Raw genomic sequence first — 25,423 nt, 5'->3', positions numbered from 1 at the left:
GTCATACAGGCAGTTCAAAGAAACAACTACCAGAGCGAAGTTACAGACTATTGATAGCAGTGATCATTGTCCAGAAAAGTGTGATTAACAGGGCAGTTAGTAGATTTGTTTGCTTACCTTACTGAAGGCTTTTTGAGAGTCCAAATACACCTGGGTTGCCTTGTTTGTTTCAACTGCAAAAAATTCTAACTGATTTGTCAAATATACCCAATTACAATTTAATTAAAAGAATATAACATTTTCTCTACCACTAATGTCCTCCTCCTTTTCTAATTAGTGGGGTTGCATTTGATACTGTCCAATCTTGGGACCCTTTCTAGGATCAATGAAACTTCAGAAAATGACAACTAGTGCATCTGCTATCTCGAAATCCACCACCTTTTCAATACCCTGAAATGCAGTTCATCAGGTCCTGGAGATTCACTGCTTTTCTGCCACTTTAATGTCACTAATACTAATTTTTTTCATTAATGCTGATTTGTTTGGGGAGATCTTCATTTACTTTTCTCTTGTCCTCCACTATTCTTTTGAATTGGCAATAATAACTCCTCCACAATTTCCATCAGCACAGGTGCACCACAAGGCTGTGTGCTTAGCCCCCTGCTCTACTTGCTTTACACTTACAACTGTGTGGCTAAGCACAGCTCCAATTCCCTGTTCAAGTTTGCTGTCATAGGTCGAATCAAAGGTGGTGATTAATCAGCATATAGGAGGGGATTGAAAATCTGGCTGAGTGGTGCCATAACAATAACTTTTCACTCAATGTTGTTAAGACCAAGGAGCTGATTATAAACTTCAGAAGGAATATACTAGGGGTTCATTAGCCAGTCCTCATCAAAGGATCAGAGGTGGATAGGGTTAACAACTTTAAATTCCTTGGGTTATTATTTTGGAGGATCTGTCCTGGGTCCAGTGCATAAGTGCAATTATGAAGAAAGCATGACCACACCTCTACTTCCTGAGGAGTTTGCGGAGATTCAGCATGACATCTAACACTTTGACAAACTTCTATAGGTGTGTGGTGAAGGGTATATTGACTGGTTGCATCATGGTCTGGTATGGGAACACCAATACCCATTGAACGGAGAATCCTGCAAAAAGTAATGGATATGACCCAGCCCATTATGGGAAAGCACTCCCAATTTTTCAGCACATCTACATGAAACGCGGTCGCAGGAACGCAGTATCCATCATCAGGGACATGCTCTCTTCTTGCTGCTGCAATCAGGAAGAAGGTGCAAGAGCCTTAGGATTCATACCACCAGGTTCAGGAACAGCTATTACCCCTCCACCGACAGGCTCTTGAACCAAAGGGGATAACTTCACTCAATTTCCACTTGCCTCATCATTGAATTGTTCCCACAACCAATTGACTCACTGTCAATGACTCTTCATCTCATGTACTAGTTATTTATTGCTTATTTATCTATTTATTTATTTATTATTATTATTTCTTCCTTTTTGTATTTGCACAGTTTGTTGTCTTCTTCATTCTGGTTACATGCCCCAGTTGGTGGTCTTTCAATGATTCTGTTATAGTTATTATTCTATAGATTAATTAACTATTCCCACAAGAAAATGAATCTCAGGGCTGTATATGATCACACAGAAGTACACAGAAGAAAATATTTAATTTCTCTGCCATTTGCTTATTCTCTGAGCTAATTTCTCCTAAGCCTGCATTAACCTTTAATAATCTTCATTTTATGTCACATTTAACAGTCTGTTCTTATGTTTCTTGCTTGTTTACTTCTGTAACCCACTTTCCTCTTTTCTTTTCAATGCTTTGTCCGCCTTTGCTGAATTCTGTAACTATTCCCAAATGTTACCCTTACTGATTTTTTGGCAATGTTTAAATCCTTTACTGGTAATTTAATCCTCTGAACCCTCTCCAACGCCAGCACATCTTTTCTTTGATGAGGGACAATACTCAAGGCGAGGCCTCATCAGCACCTTGTAGAGACTCAGCATCAGCTCCCTGCTCTTATATTCTAGACCACTTGAAATGAATGCCAACATCGTACTTTCCTTCCTCACCACTGACTCAACCAGTAAATTAACCTCTTGGTTGTTCTGCACAAGGGACCCAAGTCCTTTTACATCTCAGATTTTTGGATTTTCTCCCTTTTAGAAAATAGTTTGCACAATTATTTCTTCTACCAAAGTACATGATCAGGCATTTTCCTACACTGTATTTCATTTGCCACTTTCTTGCCCATTCTCCTAATCTGTCTACATCCTTCTGCAGACTTCATTTTTCCTCAACACTACCTGCTGCTTTACCAATCTTCCTATCATCTGCAAACTTGTCAACAAAGCCATCTATTCCATCATCTAAATCACCGATATACTACATAAAAAGAAGTGGTCCCAACACTGACCCCTGCAGAACAACACTAGTCACTGGCAGCCAATCAGAAAAGGATCCTTTTATTCCCTCTTACTGCCTACTGCCTGCTGCCAATCAGCAAGTGCTCTAACCGTGCCTGTAACTTTCCTGTAATACCATGGGCTCTTAACTTGGTAAGCAGACTCATGTATGACACTTTGTCAAAGGCCTTCTGAAAATCCAAATACACAACATCTACTACATTCACCTTATCTATCCTACTTGTAATCTTCCCAAAGAATTCCAACAGATTTGTCAGACAAGTTTTTCCCTTAAGGAAACCATGCTCACTTTGTCCTATCTTGTCCTGTGTCACCAAGTACTCCGTAACCTCATTCTTAACAATTGACTCTAACATCTTTCCAACCACTGAGGTCATGCTAACTGGTCTCTAATTTCCTTTCTGTTGCCTCCCTCCTTTCTTCCAGAGTGGAGTGACATTGGCAAATTTCCAGTCCTCTGGCACCATGCCAGAGTTCAATGATTCTTGAAAGATCACTACTAATACCTCCACAATCTCTACCACTACCTCTTTCAGAACCCCAGGGTACTGTTCACCTGGTCCCGGTTACTTATGTACCCTCAGGTCTTCCAGCTTTTTGAGCACCTTCTCCCTTGTAATAGCTACTGCACTCACTTCTCTTCCCTGACACCCTTCAATACCTGGACACTGCTGGAGTCTGATGCAAAACGTGTAGACCTTTATTTTGAAAAACTGGTTATTCAAATTGTTCCAAAGTGATTGATCCAGAAATTGAACGACTGTACTGTTTGTGATTCTTGTAAATCTTCAGCAAAAAGGTTCAGCTGTAGAAGGCACCGCTGAGATTCGAACTCAGGATCTCCTGTTTACTAGACAGGCGCTTTAACCAACTAAGCCACGGCGCCGGCTGATTTAACATTTTAAATAAATCCTAAAGAACATACGCAACCTGTCAGTTGCTAATATAGTCTTAATATTTTTAATTTGCACGTATTTATCCGTTATCCTTATATTTACATTAATTTAACTTCTATTATCCGTAATAATATAAATTGAATATCGCACACTAAACTTCTCACTTCTAAAGAGAGGAGCCTCGAAATATTTCCTCTTTTCGGAAAATAATTTGTTCCCGAAGCTTTGAAAGTTTTTGCGCAAATTTTGCGCCTGTGTGCAGGGAAAATCGCGCGTTTTGCACAACACACCTATAAGGCAAAGGGTTAAAGAATAGCTGAGACTAACTGCTTACTGACTGTTCAGTACTACTTACTGACTGCTGAGGTTTTATCCGAGCGCACAGCATCAGACATCATTGGCCTAAGAACAAGTTGTTTCACCTTTTTGCATTTGCGACAAATGATTATTCAATTGCTCTTTCTAACCTATGTCCGGATTCAAACAGGGCAGCAGATGTAGTTTCTGCCTGCCTTAATGAGTTCCTCCAGCATTTTGTGTGCACTGGTCAAGATTTTCAGCATCGACAGAATCTCTTCCGCCTCCTAGTAATAACTCGCTTTCTCTGAGTTATTCATTTCTATTGTTATTTACGAATTATGCGGCATTCTATGATCACATTTACTTTCTTGTATTGTCGTAAGCAAACAACGAGCGGAGAGCAGACTAGACCGATAATTAAATTAAAATGCTAGAAAGAAGGCACCGCTGAGATTCGAACTCAGGATCTCCTGTTTACTAGACAGGCGCTTTAACCAACTAAGCCACGGCGCCGACTGAGGAAAACCTTTGAATAATCCAAGTGCAGGATAAACGTGCCACTTTTTAACTAAAGATAATAACCTTATATGCAGAAATTGATTTCTTGAATATAAAAGTTACTCATTCCTCTTCTCTTGCAGGAATAAGAATGAGGTGCATAGTAACATATTACGTTTGCCATCAGTTGAATTTAGATGCGGAGGAATATGACTCTGATTACATTTCAAAATCAATGTAACTAATATTAAAAAATAAAATGAGAAATATAGAATATTCTTAATTGATCGTGTAAAGGTTTGTAGTAACTGGCGCCGTGGCTTAGTTGGTTAAAGCGCCTGTCTAGTAAACAGGAGATCCTGAGTTCGAATCTCAGCGGTGCCTTCTTTATTTTCATCACTATTCTAATGTCGGATATGCTTCCTGAAATTCATATTGATCAAAGCGTTTGGGGTGGGGGAGGGTTTGATTTGATCAAATATCACCTATTATATGTATTTAAATGCATTTCATGAAAAATGAAGATCAGATCCAATTGATGTTTCAAAAAGATGAATTACTATGGAGCTTTACCTGGATAATAAAACACTTTCTCTGATACTTCAGAAATCCCCAATGGTTCAATGTGGATCACCAGGGGATATTTGCTACACCCCTTCCCACCTTATCGGTGGTCCAGTTCTCCTTTCCACTCACCGGTATCCCCATTCTCATGCTTCCATCCCACTCACCGGGGCCCTAATTCCACAGCCCAAGGACACAACAGATTCCCTCTCTCACGCTTCTTTGCAACTTACCCAGTTTCGTTCCCACGCTCCCCTCCAATTTGATGGAACCTTTATTCCCGCACTTCCTCTAAACCTAGTGAGTTCACATTTGTCATTCTGCTGTGTAGCGTCTGAAGGCAGAAAGAAAACCCGTGTCAACAAGACAAAGTCGAGTTTATTTGTCAGTTGCGTAAGTACGCGTATGTATGCACAGGTGCAGTAAAAAACCCGACTTGCAGCAGGATCAAAGCCACGAAGCTTTAGAGAAGCAACATTCACAAGTAAAACATAAGTTATACACAATTTCTAGAAGAAACAGCACAATTAGAACAAAAAAGAATTATCCATTGTAGTGCGAAGTGGCCATAGAGGCAGAAAATCTGCAGATGCCGGAAACCCAAGCAATACACACAGAAAATGCCGGAGAACGCAGCAGGCCGGGCAGCAAAGAGTTTCAGGCCGACACCCTTCATCAGGACTAGAAAAAAAGGCGGGAAGTCAGAGTAAGAAGGTGTGGGGAGGGGAGGAAGAAGTACACGGGTAGTAGGTGATAGGTGAAATCGGGAGAGGAGGAAGGTGAAGTTATGAGGTGAGATGTTGATTGGTGAACGAGATAAGGGGCTGGAGAAGGAGGAATGGGAGAGGGTAGAAATCCAAGGGGGGAAAGGGAAGGGGAGGGGCACCCGAGGGAGGTGATGGGCGGGTAAGGAGATAAGGTGAGAGGGGATGGGAATGGCGAACGGTGAAGGAGAAGTGGGGGGGCAATTCCTGGAAGTTCGAGAAATCGATATTTATACCATCAGGTTGGAGACGGAATACTGTATGAGGTGTTGCTCCTCCAACTGGAGTGTGACCTCACTAAGAGGAGATCATAGACTGGTAAAGTCGGAATGATGAACACACTCCTACTCCTCGTTGCTGCTGGGTGTTGAACTGACCTCAGAGAGTCCGGATGCATAACCGCTCCCTCCTCCCTACCATTCTCAACACGGGTGTCTCCCAGGGCTGTGCACTGAGCCCACTGCTCACAATGCTCACACAACCTCGTGGTCCAACACCCGAGGAATCACATTGCCTAGTTCGCAGGCGACACGACGGGGGATGGGATGCCCTACAGAGAGGAGGCGGAAGAGCTCTGGTGCCGGGCAAATAACCTCTTCCTCAATGCCAACAAGGCAAAGGAAATGGTTATCGACTCCTGGAGAAGTCGCACCACTCACCCCCACCCCCCTTACATCGGCGGCGCAGCAGTGGAAACTGCAAACAGTTTCAAACACCTGGGAGTGCACAGCACACCAGACACAACTTCTCAGAACATATCCTACACAGTCAGCAAAGCTCACCAATGCCTCTACTTTCGCAGGAACCTGAAGAGATCTGAACTATACACATCCATACTCATGACCTTCTACAAATGCACTGCACTTTATAGACATACAAATCAATCTAGGTATATAAACTACCTCAAGTGGCTATATTTATTGTATATTGTTATTATTATTGTATTCTTTATCGTTTGTGTGTGTTTTTGTGTGCTACATCGCATCCAGAGTAACAATTATTTTGTTCTCCTATATACTTGTGTACAGGAAATAAGACTAAACAATCTGGAATCTTGAACTGGGAGCAAGAGTAGGCCACTCAGCCTATTGTGTCTGCTCTATCATTCATTAAAGAGTTTTGTTTCACCTCAGTGCCAATGTTTCTTTTGTCTATTGAATACAGTCAGTGAGAGCTCCCTTGGGTAGAGTGAATTGCAAAATTCACTGTCTTCTTTGCTTCTCCGTCTTTCAAAGACAACTACCAGTTTTTAGACTGACACCCCGGTCAGAGAAAACATCAGCTCTGCAACTACAGTACTGTGCAAAGGTGTTGGGCATGTATATAGCCAGAGTGCCCAAGACTTTTGTACAGTACTGTAGTATTTTTATGTATTACACTGTACTGCTGAGTGATGATAAACCTGATTCTGATATGAGTCTCCATTGTGGGCTGAGAGTGGGAAGGGAACAGGGCAAGGGGAATCATGATTGGGAAAAGGGGAAGATGGAGGGGAGGAAGCAGGAAGCACCAGAAAGACATTCTGTAATGATCAAGAAACAGTTTGTTTGGAATCAAATGATCTTGCCTGGTGTCTCAGGGCTGTGTTTGTCTGCATCCGCGCCGCCCAACCCCGCTCCCCACCCGCCTCTGGCACTCCTTTTCTGCCACCTGTCCCACACCACCCGTGGTGCTCTACACTCTGCATTCCCAGCATTTTCTGCTCCTGCGAGATTTACAAACGCATTCTCTGTTCCACATTGACAATTACGGTACTATGCAAAAGTCTTAGGCACTTTAGCTAGATATATGTGTGTGTGCATGCATGCATGCACGCGCGCCCAAGATTTTTGCACAGTACACTCTAAAACCTGATATGCATTTTGTATGAATGTTTCAAAATAATCCCTTCTGACTCCTCTAAACCTGTTTATTTAAACACTCCTCATGCAACAAGCTCACCATCCCAGGAATCAATTATATATAAAGGAATAAATTTACAGGAAAGCATTCAATTACAGGAAGGAAGGACGCCACTTGACCAACCAAATTCATTTGGCTCAGTTCATAAACAGTGCAGCTTGTCCCACTCAATACTCTAGCCACAAAGGTGTGCAAATTCTGTCAAGTACTTAGCTGATTCTCTTTTACATGCTATTCGCATTGATTCCACACCCAGCAATGAACAGCACTTTCTAACTACTTAGTGCTAAAGAACATTACCTATGTAACTCTGTGTTGTTTCCCAAGTATTTAATTTTACATTCCCCTGGCCCTTGCCCCTTAGACCATAAGACTTGAGGATGGAGGAGCAGAATTTGGCCATTAACCTCATTAATCTCACTCCATCATTCAATCATGGCTGATTTATTTTACCTCTCAAACCCATTTTCCTGTCTTCTCATTGTAACCTTAGATGCCCTTATTAATCAAGAACCTATCAAACTCCTCTTTAAATTACCCATTGACTTGGCCACCACAGCCACTTATGGCAATGAATTCCACAGATTCAGGACCCTCTGGCTGAAGAAATTCCTCTTCAAAGGGACATCCTTCTGTTCTGAACCTGTGCCCTCCAGTCTTAAGACTCTGTGTCATGAGACCTGCCCCCAAGAGGTCTGTCTGGTGTTTCTTTCAGACCTGCCTCAGGACCACCAGAGCTGTTCCGGATTTTCCACTGCTGCCTCAAACTCCAAGTCTGCCATGTGTTTTTCTGACCTGCCTGAACAGGTTGAGCTCCAGGTTCTGCCTGGCGTTTTTCAGACCTGCCTCCAGAGCTCCCTGGGTTGTCAGGTGCTAGCCTTAGAGGCAGAGGCACTGTCATGAGACCTGTGGTTTGCCATAGAGCATTGAGCTTTTAGGGTCTTTTTGTATTTACTAATCAATATCTTAACTAGAGTTGTTAAGCCCTTGTGTTTTTTGGTTTAATCTTTTCAAGTTAATCAGGGATGACACATGTTTCCGGCATTCTATGATCATTTATAATCATTCTATGATCTGGATCAGTGCCTTGCTGAAGGTCATTGTGTCAGAAAGAATGAATTGTTTCATGGTGTTATCCAGTCGCTCCTCTGAGGCTCTGTTGCTATTCTGACGTCTAAACTCTTGATTCTGACCCTTCCTGGGGATCCTGCCATTCCTCTGCTCCTAGTTCAAGTTGTGAACTTCTGGGTTGAGTGGGTACCAGCAACCTCCATGACAGAGAAAGACTGCCATTCCTCTGCACCTGGGTCCAGTCCTTTGAGACTGCACCATGACACTCTCCCATAATTAGAAGCATCCTCTCCACATCCATTTTATCCAGGTCTTTCAATATTCAATAGGTTTCAAAGAGATATTCATCTAATTCTTTTAAACTCCAGTGATTCACCAAATATTCCTCATATGTTCACTCTTTTATTCTGAGGATCATATTCGTAAACCTCCTCCAGACACTTTCCAGCGCTAGCATTTCCTTTCTTAGGTAGTGGGCCCAAAACTGCTCACAAAACTCCAAATTTGATCTTGCCGTTGCCTTTGAAGTCTCAGCATTACATCCTTACTTTTATATTCCAGTCCTTTTGAAATGAATGCTAAAGAAAAGTCTTCTGCCAGAGAGTTTTTCTCTGCTCTGCCTGAATCTTTTATCTACTAATAAACTCATTGAGATCTCTTCTCAACTTCTTCTGATCTAGGAAACAGACTTTAGCTAAAATCCCTCATCCTTGGAATTATTCTATTAAAGCACTTCTGCAACTTTTATAAAGAGTGGCTTTCCAGAAATGGACACAATATTCCAATTCTGGTCAAACCAGTGTCTATCGCAGATCCGTTTCTTGAATCTTGATTATTCATCAATGTCCTGATGAAGAGTCTTGATTTGAAACACCAAATATTTATTTCCCACCATAGATACAGCTTGGCTTGCTGATTTCCTCCAGGATTTTGTACATGTTTCTCAAGATACCGCTTGTGTTTGGTATCTTTATCTTCAGTCTTCTTCAGTATACTTCAGGAAATTATCTGCATCTAATGGAAATATTTTCCTTTCTTGAGATAATGTAACCATGTACTTACTTTACTTCCCTAACATTGCGTGACATCTCCTGAGAAGAGCTCTGAGTACACAGTCTCACAAAACTTTGATATACTTTTGATATTATGTTATGGTACAGGAGACAATTCAGCTCATGAACTCCATGTTAGTGCCCAGAACAATCCTATTAATTCCAATCCTCATCTTAATTTCCTCTATTATGCCGTCACATACCCAATACCAAGACACTCCTCCCATTGGATCCCCTTCCCCTAAGGTTCCAATCTGCTTACCCACCTCCCTTATTTGATTCCAAGCTCCACCTTCTTTCCCATCTGATTCCATTATCTTCAACCTTGTGTTGCCTCCACCAATCATCTCCCAGCCTCCATTTCTCAATCCACGCCTCTCTCCTCCTATCACCTCTCCTCACCTGGATCCACCCTCCTCTCACCTCTTTATGTTGGAGACCACGCCTTTATCTTTCAGTCTAGATGAGAGGTATCAAACCGAAACACCGACAGTCCATTTTCCTCCAGATACTGCCTGAACCTTTAGCACTTTTTTTTGGCTCTAAATTCCAACATCATGTGTACCCATTAACGGTCTGATTGCCTTAAAAGCCATCTCCACTCTGGCTAATTTATCATAGTCAACTAATTTAACAGCCCAAATCCCTTTGGACCTGTATCATTGCAAATTGTATCATGCAATTGAAGTGTCATGTATCATTAAAATGGCTTTGCCTTAATTGTCATTCCAAATTAGAATGAAACTGAACTATGCCTCGAGCATCTTGTATGTCAACATTTCTACAGGAAGTGTATCCTGCTGTGAAATGAGGCGCCATTCTGTAAACTAGATGGGATGCTGGAAACATGAAACAATAACAGGAAATGGCGGAAACACACAGCAGGTCAGGCGATATCAATGTTCAAGCAACTTTCTATATTAGGTTTTCCAAATCCTCATTTACCATGAAAACCAACCGTTCTGCTTCCCCATTTGACGTTGAAGTGAAGAGAAGTGAAACTATGCTTTATTCCTTTGTCCTTCCTACGCTGCAATGACTTTAACTGTGGAGCATCATATGATGTGATGTGTTTTTAACACAGGAGACATGAGAATCAGGAGCAGAGATTCAGCAGATTGCACATCATTTACAGGAAAAAAGGAATTGTCAACATTTTTGATTGAAACTCTACATCAGGTAACAGTTTTATATTGTTCTAGAAGGTTCTTTAAACACTTCCGTATTTCTTTACAGCATGGGAATATATAGGCCTCCTAAAGTAATCCCATTCTCCGTTAATATTCTCTATAAACAATTCTTTCCATATTCCAATTATTTTTACCACTAGGGTACATTAATAGTTTCTGAACAACCGACTGCATGTCTTTGGAATTTGGGTGGTGGGGGAACCAGAACACCCGTGAAAATGCAGATTACAGGTTGAATAAGCAAATTCCACACAGACAGCACTGAAGGTTTGGATTGAACCCAGGTCACTGGTCCCAGGTATCAGCTCTACCTGTTATGCCACTGTGCAGCCCAAATATTGAACTATGTTTGCATATTATACCTGTTAATAATGGATCACTTTAGAGAAACACCTGATGCACACCAGTTTCACAAAAAATAAGAGAATATTTTCAAAGATAAGGAATAATGAAGAGAGATTGCCAAGACCCTTGTTAGTTTTTTTTATCTGAAACATTGGGAGCCAAAAGGAGATTTAAGTGTTTTAATTGGAGGCTAAAAGGAGATCTGAAACATCTGAGGCCCTCCATTGATCAGGGTTGACCATAGATGTTATGGTCATGGTATCGTCAGTCAATTCTCAAGCCAGGCCAACATATGGAGTCCATGCTGCAGGCTCCCCCTCTTCCATGCAGTTGATGAATCCAAAAGAACGGCAGAGACCGGTAGTTTGGCACCAGCAGCATCGCAGGAGTTGCTGATCAGTTTTGAACTTAATGTAGGACTACCTTAGGGACTCCAGCTCCAGAGTTTTCCTCAGAGTTTACTCTCGAAACCTTCCCCATTAGTGGTATAGCCACAAGGCAGCAGAGGTTTGATATCAGAGTTTCTTTCTCCTAGATGTGCTGCCTCGCACAGTTGATGAGTCCCATCTGCTCAAAGCCACTGGTTTTAAGGCGCCAGTAACCCGCCTTTGCCTTCTCCTGTCAGTAGGAGTGGTGGCACCAAGCTTGGCTGGATGAAGTTGTCAGAGTCTATTTGAGACACACACCATAGGTCATTCGCGAGTAAAGTGGGGGGCAAAAACCCTCATTACTTTTAACAAGAAAAATGTGAAAATGTTATTAGTTTCTTCAGCTCTCCTCCAGCTGCCATGGACACACTGGGTTGAATAACTTATGGTGCAAATTTCTGTGATTCTACTACTGTGATAATTTACATACTTACAGCACAAAAAGAGATTTCATCAATCTGATTTGTACCACTGTGCACATCTACTTTCCATTTTGTTCAAGTTAGTTCATAAAGACTTCATTCTGCAGTTTTGTCACCCACTTGAATGCTATCCAACATTCATGCAATTTACAACCACTACCATATGTTATGTGGTAGTCAGTTCCATGTCCTTGTCATTCTGTGAACAGATGTCACATCTCTAGTCCCGTCTGAAATATGAGCACTATATAGAGCTTCACCATAAGACTGTTGCACTGTCAAAAGTGAAGATATTCAGCATGCCTGCCCTCTTATCTAGCATCAAACACATCCATAAAGAGCATGGACTAACCCTTAAAAGTCCTCAGACAATATTTATCCCATAAACAAGTTTTAACCTCATTCTTTTAAAATCATAAATGTGATTATGAGTACTTTACTGATCAACCTGGCCGCTCTTTCCTCAACTAGTGGTTATGCATTTAAAAAAATTTAGTAGGCTACAATACCCAAAGATATCCTAAAGTGTATTGGATGCTGATTAAATGCAAATTTAGTCAAATTCCATTCTCAGCACATCTGCTTTGCAAGTGGCCCCTTAGCTTTCTCAGTACTTTGTATGCCTCAGTGTCTGGGGCAGAGGGCCTGTCACAGCAGTGCTTATAAATAAAACTGCAGTTGCAGAAAATCTTAAAATTAAAATGCAGTACTAGTAACACTGAACCAATCAATCAGGCAGCATCCAGGCAAAAGCAACAGTCAATGTTCAGGCCCAAACCCCTTTATAACTACTTTTCTTAGTAACTAGATTGTGAGAAAAATTAACAAGCTATTCTTCACAATTATTGCATTCATTTATATTGTTACCATTATATAGAATAAACATATTCTTATTAAACAAAATGAAGAATTATTTATATTTTCCAGAACAGTGAATTTTGCAAAAACACCCAACTTCTTAGCTACTAAGCTTATTAATTGAGAACATGCTTTAAACTTATGGCGTTTGTCAGCTTATACATACCATTCTTCCTGCTTTGAAGTGTTGAACAGGGAACTATGGAGAAATGTAAGCCGGCCTGACAACACTACAATACAATGTTGTGTACAGGAACTAAAAAGGCAGAATAACCATTTCAAAAACAAACAGTTTCTTTTACCCCAAAAATTTAAATACATTTTGTTGGCTGAAGACAGGTAGGAAAGGAAGCGAGAATAGCATGCCAGAATGACCATTCCTGAAGACATAGTTCGGAAAGTGGCCGATTCATATTTAGCATCACTAGGAGTCTTCCACAAGATATTAGAATGGAATTGTGCCTAATAGATTGGAAGATCTGCACATACATTGCTCTCATTTTGTTACAAACTTTTAGGACATTCAACACCTGCAGATCATGTAACTGAGTAGCTCCATTATCTATGGGAATACCTACCACGGCAACAATTATGGCCTCACTGTGATCTAAAATACCTTTTGAACCTTTCACACACATATACTTCCCCAATCTTACTGAATGAAGCGAAATTTTGATGAAATTAGATTAAGATGCATATTTTACTTCTAAAACATTTGTGTTCATCAGATATTATAAAATTCAAACAATCAGTTTTGAGCTTAGTTAAAAATTTAAACTTTAATCCAGCATTTCTAAACTCTACACATCATTGCACAAGAAAATTCAGTTTTAATACAGATAAATGTTTTAAGTAGCTCAATTTTCACTTTGTAGGTGCCACAGTTAAAGGGGCATAATAACACAAAATTACCATCTCACAGATTATCACAAAATGTGGGTTGAACTTGTACTATGAACAAAATCTGAAATTTAACAGAGGTCATGAGAATTAAAATTTATTTGTTGAATATCAACAGTACACAATTTCAATGATAAATGCGTGACTTTCTAGGAGTACATGTCTTCTCTGTCTGCATTGTAGATCTCGCCCTCTTGCAGCGAAGCAAAGTTCAGAAAGTGAGATGGTCTGTGAACTTCATGGTAGAATTCTTTAGGGTTGGCCAAATGCAGCTCGTATTTCATATTGGGATCATGCCGTACACCTAATTAAAAGTAAAATATTTAAGTTGCAATGCTTCAGTCAAAAATCAAAATAAGTCTCTACACAAATTATTTGACCACTTAAACAATGTTAAATCATAAAGACAAGTTTGGCTGTCAGGATCATAGCCTAACAATGAAACACGAGCTCAAATAATAACCATTGGGCTTTTCTCAAGTTTGCAATAGAACTGAGTTCTACCAACACCAGTTACTATTTGACTTCAATAATCACAAGAAGGTTATAGAGCAAGAAATGAAGTATCAGAATTGATGCTTCTACTAACTACTTGTTTAGCATAGCGTTTAAATAAAGATTGACATGCAACAGAAAGCTGGAATTAATAAGTCTGAATGTAATTTCAAAATGCATAACCTATTAGTACAATATAATCAACTTTTTTTTACAACCCATAAACCAGACTGTTCCACGAATTGAACATGTTGCAATCTTGCAAAGGATTATAATGCATTGTACCTTATCAGTCAATCACTTCAAGAAAGAACAAAATGAGCTGGCAAGTAAGAACAGAGTGAAAGCTTGCTTCATGAATATATTGCGAATAAGCTTTATCACTTCAAACTTCCATTTTCCAATCGCTGATCAATGGCACATTTGGCATAAATGGACATTAAAGATGATCTACTTCACGGGTTGATGACAACTTCCTTTTTTGCCATTGTGATTGAGAAATGGAATAAATACAATTAAAATCATAAGGTATTTACCCATGAAGTTGTAGTTCCAGGAACTCTGCCCGGGTACCATGAAGAAACCAAGGAATCTATCTGATAACAACATCTGCACTCTTTCATAGTGTGAGGGCAGATATCCTTTGGGGTTATTGCCTTTGTCTGTGTTCTGTCTACCCCACTCATAACCACTTGGAGTGAGCTTGTATGCAGTCAGCGTACAAGAACCTGGAGTAAAACTGAAGAACAACAACGCATTTAGAACCAAAAATATGTACAGATGTTTATAAAGCCACAGTAATTTTCTTTTATTTTTAATTAACTTTGTAACACGTTGAAAAAATCCAGTCAAACTGAAACTTCAGGTGCCATGGTAGCATAGCAGCTAGCACAATGCTATTACAGCTTGGGGCCTTGAAGTTCAATTCTGGCACAGTTTGTAAGGAGTTTGTATGTTCTTCCCGTGACCACGCTGGTCTCCTCTGGGTTCTCCGGGTTCCTCCCACAGTCCAGAGATGAGTAGGCTAAGTAATCACTGCAAATTCTACTGTGATTAGGCTAGTGTAAAATAGGTGGGTTGCTGGGCAGTATAGCTCATTGAGCCAGAAGAGCTGGTCCCGTGCTGTATCACTAAATAAATAAATAATGACAAGATTTTTTTTTAAAACTTCTAAGTGGGTAACTGGGTCAGATTTAAAGGCTTCGTTGGTGAAAAGGGTATGACAACAATTACACTTAAGTATTTGTCAATAATAATTTATAACCTTAAAGTGTTGTTTTATTATGTGTCTTTTGAAAGTAAATGCATTCAATGGTCTATAAGAAGTACATCTAGCTTACTTAAAAAAAAGCAGATGCAAGAGCTTTAAATGTTGCATTCCATTTGATCATTATGATTTTTAATATGATTTAAAGTACTGAACACTTTTTGAACAATTTCACTGTAAATTGCTCAACTTCTAATTCAACACTGTAACTAAAAGGAATATTCAAACGTTTTGGTTTCATCCAATCACTGCACTGTGAAACAGAACATTCAGTGGGAGCATAATCTGGAAAATACACTAGTTTATAAATATTTGTTGTGAAACTTTCTGCCATTCTCACAGAAATAAAAAGCATAAACCAATCGAACCCTGAAGGATGAGCTTGTATTACTCATGTACATTAGGAAAAGCATATTGAAGAATGTTAATTTTGAAGAAGTTCCTAACTTAGACTGATGCCATGAAGTCATTCAAGAAAATAGATCTGCACACACCACTAAATTATATATCCAAAATGGGCAATGAAATTAAACATTAGTGGAATGAATTTACTATTGTTTGCAGAAATTTTCCAATGGTTTAAAGTTCAAAGTAAACTTACTACCAATTATATACCATATGCAAACCCTTGAGATTTGTTTTCATGAGTCTAGCTGCAGAAAATCAACATGGTATTGTTATATACCCCGTGGGTATCTTGTGACTATCTTATGACCATGATGTAATTGAGTATCTTGTAAGCATTAATGTAATGCTCTTGTGATGGCGGGGTGATGTAATTTCCCGCCAGTGTGAGGTCACATGATGACATATTCCAACAGGTATAAAACGGGAAAGCCTGTTGTGACGCAGGAGTTTTGAGTTGAGTCATCGTCTAATTCGTCAGTAACTCCGTTATGCTGCGTATTTGTCTCATGACGCAGTTTCATTTTAGAGTTTTACTTTCTATTGTAAGGTACAGAATCACTGTGCCGGCAGTTTCGCCAATTGCTGCCAGCTTTGTTTGATGTATCTTTGACTTAATTTTAAAGTCTAAGTATTGGAGAGCTAAGACTTTACCAAAGTACGGGAACCTGAAGGATCCAGTAAAGTTGGTTTCATTTGGCGGTTTATACAGGATCGAATTGAATTGAATCTACATTGAATCTTCGTTCAGGAAATAGTGACTTGCATCTGAGATAACCCCTGCCTGTAAGAGTAGAAAGGGTTGTGCAGTGTTCATTTGCCAAGAAAAAGGTAATTTCCTTTAAGCCATTTTCATTTCCTTTGTCGTGAATCCTTTGGACAAGGCATATTTCGGCTGGGATCAGCAGTAATGTCACATTGTCGAGGAATTCGTTACTTCAGGAAAGTCTCTCCTAATTGACTGTATAAATCACTTGGACTTTCATATTTACCACTTTTTAAGATTGTGTTCGCATTTACCACTTTAAGAACTGTTCCAGAGTTGCCGTATAGCAGTTAACTTCCGGTTAAGTTAGTCGATTGTTTACTTTTCATAAATAAACATTAATAAATGTTTATTTGTTTATAAAACCTGACTCAATTCTATATTCATTGTTGCCGGACTTGTAACATTATGAAGTCATAGACATAAAAACAAGCTTGGATCCTGCTGGACGCAACAAGCACTGAGCATGAAAATGTTACCATTCTGTAATTATGTTGGCATCAGTATTTACACATCTTCTATGTGAATTATTTGCTATGCCCCAATCTACACCGGACACAGATATAGACAAAATCACCTCTGCTTTGATCATTCAAGGTGCCCAAGAAATTCTATCCTTTTTACCTGCATGTTATAATGATGGTCTTTTCTCCATCCCAGGATGGGTTGTCAGCCATTACTTTTGCATGGGTGGTGACATCTTGTGGCGACAACTGAGGAGACTCATTTGGTTGGGTGTGAATCCAGCCAAGAGGCTCCATTTCCTAAAGAGATATTTTCAAATTAATATACCATGCTAATCAAACGCAGTTTTCACCTTAACAGAGAGAGTATCTAATTAAAAGATTTTAAATTCTCTCAATTGAATGATCATTTACCTGATGGCTAATTCATATGCAGATACATCACAAAGGAACAATAATCAAACCCGAATGATAATATTACTTGAGAGACCCATTTAAAACTTAGCATGAAGACAAACTTAGACAGGTGTATAATTTGATGTATAGAATATATTAACAGTTCAGTAATAAAAGCTGAATCAATACTTATATAACATCCGTATAACATACATTACATTAAATCAATGAATGTCTTGTACCTTCAGGTATTCATGCTGCGGTAGCTGATTAGGCAGATGCACAGTCTGATGGGTTCCCCACTGTGGTACCATTACGATGCATCTGATTTCCTTCACCTGGGGGTTATCTGGAGGACTCACACCATACAGATACCCAGCAATCTATAAAAGAATTGTTTTACTGTAATTGCCTCAATTGTAAATTATTTTGAAAATTCAAATTAATATTTACATTGCATTAAGCTTGGTCAATTCCTAAAATAATACTCAGATTAAACTCATCCTTCTCCTTGCACTACTGAAGGACCTAATAATCACTTTATATTCCAATTCTACTTTAACATAAATGAATTGCAACAACAAAGCACAATTTTTGTCCTATCCCCATATCAATTTATGGTTTGTTATATGGTCAGCTTAAGTGATCGCTGCTGACAGTAACACAAGTGGAAAATACTTCAAGCAGCTGATGGAAATAAATCAAAATTAGTTCTTGACAATTATCGCAATTAATTCTAGTGGAACATGCAGTCAGAAAACTAACTGGTTTGTATTCAAGCTATGTGATTACATAACGTTGATATTTTTGGACATTTTGTACAGTTCTCATGGAAATAGTCATTGCAGACAAATTGCTATGATTTGATAATATAAATATGATAATTTAACCACTGAAATATCATCATTTTTGGAAACACCTTTTAACTTAAATCTGTATCACAAATGTACTTTCTTTCTAGTATCCATTGCTCAGCATCATACTGAGACAATTGTTTTTACCACTATATAGCCACCGTGACCAAAAATATTAACAAAAACAAATTATCATTCTTTATAGGGTTGTGACAGAAATTGCTAGCCAATCAGTTTGAAAAATCTTTAATCTCATGGTTTTTATATGTTCTGCGGTAAAATTTGCAACATATAGTCTAAGTATTTCATGCAATTTTCCAATTCAAGTTAAGCTTTTAAGAAATTAAGGCAATATATATTTTCATTAGGCCAATATAATGAAACATGTTCTTATACTGCAGGGGTAGTTTACCTGTGCTCTCAAATCTGAAATGCAGATGAATTTCTTTAGCACATTCTTGGGCAGGATGTAGGTATAGCCGGTCTCTTTGATATCATCAGAGGAAACATAAATGTGATTGGTTCGAAGATGAAGGTTGGCAGCAGATATTGCCCTGTACAGAATAAATACACATAAGCATGGAACACAACTGTCCCCATTAAAGATTGGATCGTCTAGCAATTATATAACTGTAGAATTTTACACCTGCGCATATTTACTCATTTTAATTGCACTGAAAAAGTACCCTATTTAGAAAATCTGAATTCAGGTTATGTCATTGTTCTAATTCCCAAACAGTTTGCTCCTAAATATTCTGGATTACACAGTTGTACCATTTCAACTATTAAGTGGAATACTGAATTATTTAACTTCACTGACTTGAGCAGGTTTGAAAAGAGACAATTCAATTGTTATTCTAAATTATTAACACAAGTATTTATACAGTATTCCTAGTAAGGGGAAAAGTCAACAATCTTTTCTCCATTTAATGATTAGTAGCATATTGATAAGTTAGCCAAATAGCTATTGAAGGATTTACACTGTGTAGTAATCACATTTTTCAGTAAGCATTGGGCTTGTTAAAACTTAACACAGTGCAGCATATTTTAATGGGAAAGCAAAAATCAGGACGAAAATGTTATTTAAAGTTATTGTTAACACTGAAACTTTGAAGGAAACTAGCTTCATTAGCTCCCAATGTGTTGTCCTGTCTAATTCATAGAGAGAGAAAAATATCAGATGATAAGAAGCAATTAATGTAAACTGCACTGTTTCATAAAATAGTAAGATATTTAAAACTTGGAAAATATTGTGCTAACCCACATCTTAACTTCAAGACTTGCAACATAATCCTACTTTGCATAAAACACAATATGATTGGGTTGCCCTGAGTGAAAGTGAATTTTGCAGATATGTCTCAAGGTTAACTCATACAGATTTCTACATTATGTACCCAACGTTATGTCTGTACCTAATAATCATAAATGGGTCTTTAATCCTTGGCCTCCAATTCAGTAATGATTAGAATTTTTCAGCAATTCAGAATTGATCAGTTTAAGGTTTTAAAAGGATACTGTTTAGAACATTCTAAGCTGGTATATTTATGTATTCTAAAATTGCTTCCAGATACAGAACTATGCAAAAGTCTTAAGCACATGTAAAAGTAAAGTTTGTAAAGTGAGGATGCTTTAAAAATAGAGAAATGAGAAGTTTCTAAATATCAAAAAAATTAAAGAGCAATAAACAGTAAAAAAAAACTAAATCAAATCAGTATTTGGTGTGACCACCCTTTGCCTTTAAAACTGCATCAATGCACTGTCATGCAGATTTTTTAAAGAAAATTGGTTTGGAGATTGTTCCAAGCATCTTAGAGAACCTACCACGGTTCTATAGACCTTGTCTGTCTTACTTGCTTCTGTCTCTCTAGGTTATCCCAGACAGCCTCAATAATGTTGAGATCAGGACTTTGTGGAGGCCATATCATTTGAAACCATATATAAAAAAAACTAGGTGCCTAACACTTTTGTATATTACTGTATAACAAGTAATAAAGCAAATGCCAAGGATAAAAAGCCCTAAACACAACAGCTTCAGATTACAATGTCAGGGAATGAGGAAGCAATTCAATTTAAAATATGAACTGAGTTTGATAGTGCTAAACATAGAAAAAACTGTACCTGACTCTCCACTCAGTTTTGGATGAGAAGGTTTGGGTTTCATAGTTGCTGGTTGTTGAAGTGATGATCTCATCACCGTGCTTATTCACAGTACGGGTCTGTGTGGCTGTTAGCTGAGACTGCTCTTTGGTCTGCTTTTCAATTTCAGCAATCTGTTGCCTCTGTTGAGAGGGTGCAGAAATCTCCATTCCCAAGATAATATCACGAATCTCAGACTGAGTTAGCGATGCCACATTTACACTAGAATTCAAAACAATTATTAAATGAATATAATGGACAATTCGTAGAATCCAAGTGCAAGATAAAACTTCAGTCAATAAGCCTAGCCACATCCAATCCAATTTTTTCTTCATAGTTTCATGCACTTTGATATCATTCATTATTTACTGTGGAGGTATGGTTACCATATCCACTGAATTTTCTATTTACTGACAAAATTAACAGATGGGACATCTACAACAGAACCTGTTTGTTACTTGGGGACAGCCTGCAATTTAAGGCAGTCAAGCAAGTTTGAAAAATAAATCAGATTTTAAGTGCCTCAAACTACAAGATAGTACACATTTCTTCATAAGTAACCCTGAATGGATTTCAAGTGAATAGTGTGATCAAAAACATGGTTTTCTCCTCAGTTGCATTTTTTAAGCAATTACTCACTTGTTTTTCTTGCCATAATCAGCCAGAATGAGATCTTTCAACTGTACTTCCACTTTGATCCATTCTTCATCAGTAAGTGTTGGCCAGATATGATGAGGCTCTGTTATTGTAGTTTTGTCAGGTTTCAGGATTACTTTTGCACGATCATTATTCACGTGGAGTGCTCGAAGAATCAAAATCAGTCGAGAGAATGCCTATAAACCCAGCACCATAAGGAGAAATAAAGGGAAGAGGTGTATCTCAGCCTACTGAAATATCCAAGTAAATTTAAAATTTATCCATTTAGCCAAAATATTTGCATGCATGTATGCTGTAGACTCTTCTGGCTTTCCAATTGCTATGTACTAACAGTAAATCACAAGTCCCCCAAATCAGACTGATCAATAAATTCATATAAAGAAGCCAAGACAGATAATACTCTGAACTAGAAGCTTTGCCACAATAAAAGAGAGCATGGCACATTATGTAAGTCTTCCAGCTTTTAAGCTACCTTCTTGCCACTTGCTCCCACAAAACTTAGGTTTTTTTTTCTCTTTTGCTCCGCTTGCATAGGTCTACATTCATCTGGGAGACACAGGTGCGTGAACTTTCCCAAACATAATTTCTAAAAATGCACCAGGTGAACATATATTTATGAACTCCACAGCAGTTTGATTTATATTTAAAGATGGCAATGGGTTTGTCCAGCTAACAATATCAGTCTAATTTTAAATTTCCAGTTGATACTGGTTTAGAAAAGCCACCTCATTTACGAACATACAATCTGTGTATTACCACATTATATCAATATGTATTCATAAGTAAAACACAAACACACAAGTGTAAATATTAATTCCTGTAACTACAAAATAATTCTTTAATCACCTTGGAAATGCATCACCAGGAAATACAAATGCAGTAAATTCCTAATCGAGTAGACAGTGGGATTACGAAGATTCAAATCTAAGAAAGAGCTTGCTGCTGTGATAGAGGGGAGAAGGAAAGAACTTCTGAATTACTAAGAGTTAAAGTAAACAAAAAAAAAGAGCAGAAAACAAAAGGCGAAGAACAGGGATGAGAAATAAGGAGTAAACTATTCCAATCAAACTGGTAGTGGAAGAGAAGATTGACTACATTTGGTAGAGATGACACCAAGTCAGATTAAATTTAAAATGAATCATAATGAATGTGAGCTTAAGAATTTATAAATCAATGATATTGAGATTTAGAGGGGTTGAAGGAAAACAGACTACAGCTGTTTTTTTAATATACTTTACCATGAATTACAAGTATAATATTCAAGAACACATAGTAAGTTCAGTTTAAGATGATGAAGTCTCTACCAGGGATTTATCAAAAATGGGAAAGAGAGACATTAATCTGCAACATTATGTAGCTGGAAGTGATACGTAGCAGAGAAGACTGGAAGCAAGAGTGGAAGATAGCAATGAGTATTTTATAACCAGGAAAAGTTGGTGAAAGTTTAGGCTTTGTTTTGTATTGAAGTTGATTTCTTTACCAAAGAAATTTGCAATATACCTTTAAGAGTTCTAAAGTTTAAATGCCATATTTATTATTTCCTGGATGTTCTTAAAATGTAAATTTGTAGAATGTGTCAAGTACTTTTGTATATTATGATGCACAACAATTCACTCAGGGCAAGGAAGGAGCCAAATTCATAGATTCAGTGAGAGAATATGAACTTTCAATGACCTAGTTATTGGATATTCCTCCCATAAACGAATAAAACACTACTTACAGTATAGGATGAAATGGTCTTCAGCCAGTCATCATAGAGGTTAAACAACACCATTTGTGGTTCAGTTGCCTTTAAAATTAGATCACCAAACTTCTCCACTTTCAGACAAGCTTGAAAAGGCAATTGCAGCTCAGACCCTTTGATCACAATGTTGGGAAAATCCAGCAAATGGACCTAAAAGAACAAATATCTCCCACTTAAAACACAAATCAACACACATTGCTATAGGAGTTCCAAGTTGCTCAACTACCTATAAACTCCTCTTTAAATCTGCTTATAACTATGAATTGCACTCTATCAAAAGTCAGGGCCACATATCCTGCAGCCATCGTTCTGTGTGATCTATTAGTTGATGCTCTATATATAGGGTTCTTAGATGGCACAAAATTTATAAACATCTGCTCCACCCAGTTTAGTCTGAATTCAACTTCCTGTGTTTTTAAATAGCTTTCTGATTTAAATAAAGCTGTGATTCTAAATGTTCCATTTGTTACCCAATTTCAACTTTTAAGGCACGTTATCTTCTAAGTATAAAACTTCACTTACTTCCAGTGGATCCAACATGCCCTTCCTCGTAACAATGATCTGTTTCGGTTGCTCTTCAACTGGAAGTGATCGGATTAAAGCAGCCACTTCTTCAGCAGTCTTCCATTTTGCTAACTGAATACAATTCATTGAGATTAAGTAAACACTTAAAATTGTGGACAGGATTAGGTATTAATGTTTGTGAAAAGGTATTTAAACTAATGACACAATATGATTAAGTTGGACATTTTTTTTTAAAATTTCATGGCAAAATATGTTTATTCAATTATATGTCTCCTATGTCACATGGGACTGAAAACTGACCGAAAAGTAATTTACCACCACAATTATACTGAAAAGTGAAATTAAAATGATTCAAAGTGCAACTTTGTGATTTGTAGATAAGCATGAAGTGCAGGAGTTTAAATCATTATTAAAATATTACCTGACCCAAACGTTTCTGCCCAGCCCAAACTGAGGTGTGAATAATTTTAAGGAACAGCTGTCCTGTCCTGGGGTTGAAAATGAAAATGGCTCCATTGATGGGCTTTGTTGTTAAGTTACCTTCAAAAGTCTGTAAAAGAACGGAATCATGATCAATATTAAAAAAATAATGCAAAAAAAGTTTAAAAATTAAGACAGCAGTCATTATTTTCATATAAATTACATTTTTCAATTTGAATAAGCTCTTAGTTGAATTGGAATATTATCATCACATGAACTAAAGACACGGTATGCTTGTCTTGCATACTGTTCATATAGATCAAATTATTACAGAGCGTATTGAAGTAGAACAAGGTAAAGCAATAACGGAATGCAGAATAAAGTGGTATAGAAACAGAGAAAGTACAGTGCCTGTAGACATTAAGTCGCGAAATCATAATGATGTAAGATTGTGAGGCCAAGAGTCTATCTTATCATCCTAGGGAACCATCAACAACCATTTAACAGCGGAGAAGGAACTCTCCTCGAGCCCGTTGGTATAAGTTGGCAGGCATTTGTAACATATACCTGACAGAAAAGGAGAAAATAGAGAATATCCGGGGTGTTGTCGTTTTTGATAATGCTGAATGCCTTAATGAGGCAACAAAAAGCATAGACAGAGAAATATGGTGACTGGGTGCTTCTCACGTTTGAAATTTTATTTAAGTTCTGTACTTCTTACCTTATGAATGGTGACTCGATACACATTGGTATCATCCACAAACCAGATGATTTGGTTGGAGAAGAGTTCACCATAATTCTGCGAGGAAAGGTAAGGTTCAGTTGGTTCAGAAGAGTACAGTTGTAGACCCTTTCGAATACGTTCTCTCAACACATACAAAGCTGGATTAGCTTTCATGATCTTTGCCATTGCCTGTTGGATCAAAGGCTTGGCACCTGGAAACCAGTTACCATAAGCACTGCAAGATGAAAAGAGTGGCATGAGTTACTTTTCTCCCCCCAAGAAATTCGAAGATAGATATTTCTAAAGAAATACAGTAACATATGTTTTAACAATTTTTGCTTGATGTGACAAATAATTTAGAACAGTTAAAAAATCCTACTTACATAGTTGCTATATATATCTTTAAAGTTTATATCTGTATTTTTTTTAAGTACTATACATTAGTACTTTCAATTGGCAAGTTATTATGAATAATTACATAGCTACACTTTTACCCTTTAGGATACATTTTGTTGCACACCACTCTGAATACATACCTGTGCAAGTTATAGGCAAGATCAATGGCAATCAATACACCAGTTGGGGATGGGTAGATACTCATGTTATCAGTTGTATAGTCCAAGAACTTGGCCCTGGCATATCTCTCAATATCATGAGAGTCATAGTCACCCCATCGCAACTGAATATCTATCCAGTATTTCTGAGTAGTTGTGCTGTCCATTACATCTCTAAAAGAAATAGGAAACAGGAAATATTACTTTCATCACCATCGTTACGTGCCATCTCATATGACGTGGGCCATCATGGTCTCTCGACCATGATTGTTCCTGGCAAACTTTTCTACAGAAGTGGTTTGCCATTGCCTTCTTCTGGGCAGTGTCTTTACAAGACAGGTGACCCCAGCCATTATCACTATTCCTCAGAGATTGGTGTCAATGGTCACATACCAAGACTTGTGACATGCACCAGCTGCTCATACGACCATCCGC

At 38.2% G+C, this 25,423-nt stretch overlaps 1 protein-coding gene and 3 non-coding genes across 4 annotated transcripts in view; 1 reads left to right on the top strand and 3 right to left on the bottom strand.

Moving 5' to 3' along the window:
• Window positions 1–3,203: 3,203 nt before the first annotated feature.
• Window positions 3,204–3,277, bottom strand: trnat-agu (transfer RNA threonine (anticodon AGU)). The gene has a single exon. It is a non-coding gene; the product is annotated as a tRNA-Thr (tRNA).
• Window positions 3,278–4,026: 749 nt separating this feature from the next.
• trnat-agu (transfer RNA threonine (anticodon AGU)) lies at window positions 4,027–4,100 on the bottom strand. Its single transcript has one exon. It is a non-coding gene; the product is annotated as a tRNA-Thr (tRNA).
• Window positions 4,101–4,395: 295 nt separating this feature from the next.
• Window positions 4,396–4,469, top strand: trnat-agu (transfer RNA threonine (anticodon AGU)). Its single transcript has one exon. It is a non-coding gene; the product is annotated as a tRNA-Thr (tRNA).
• An 8,972-nt stretch (window positions 4,470–13,441) lies between these two features.
• Window positions 13,442–25,423, bottom strand: part of prpf8 (pre-mRNA processing factor 8) — a 41,844-nt gene continuing 29,862 nt past the window's right edge. Inside the window, exons 31-42 of the mRNA XM_059973254.1 lie at window positions 24,971–25,162; window positions 24,432–24,669; window positions 23,712–23,840; window positions 23,288–23,401; window positions 22,742–22,915; window positions 21,004–21,197; window positions 20,347–20,586; window positions 18,641–18,782; window positions 17,617–17,757; window positions 17,139–17,278; window positions 14,613–14,815; window positions 13,442–13,885 (exon numbers count right to left, since the gene is read on the bottom strand). Of these exons, the coding sequence (XP_059829237.1) occupies window positions 13,731–13,885; window positions 14,613–14,815; window positions 17,139–17,278; window positions 17,617–17,757; window positions 18,641–18,782; window positions 20,347–20,586; window positions 21,004–21,197; window positions 22,742–22,915; window positions 23,288–23,401; window positions 23,712–23,840; window positions 24,432–24,669; window positions 24,971–25,162 (2,062 nt within the window). The 3' untranslated portion in view covers window positions 13,442–13,730. The remainder of the gene's footprint in view (window positions 13,886–14,612; window positions 14,816–17,138; window positions 17,279–17,616; window positions 17,758–18,640; window positions 18,783–20,346; window positions 20,587–21,003; window positions 21,198–22,741; window positions 22,916–23,287; window positions 23,402–23,711; window positions 23,841–24,431; window positions 24,670–24,970; window positions 25,163–25,423) is intronic.

Source organism: Hypanus sabinus, chromosome 6, assembly GCF_030144855.1.
Source record: "Hypanus sabinus isolate sHypSab1 chromosome 6, sHypSab1.hap1, whole genome shotgun sequence".
NCBI classification, from domain to species: Eukaryota; Metazoa; Chordata; class Chondrichthyes; order Myliobatiformes; family Dasyatidae; genus Hypanus; species Hypanus sabinus.
The sequence above is the reverse complement of the archived record's forward strand: the minus strand, read 5'-3'. Positions and strand labels throughout refer to the sequence as shown.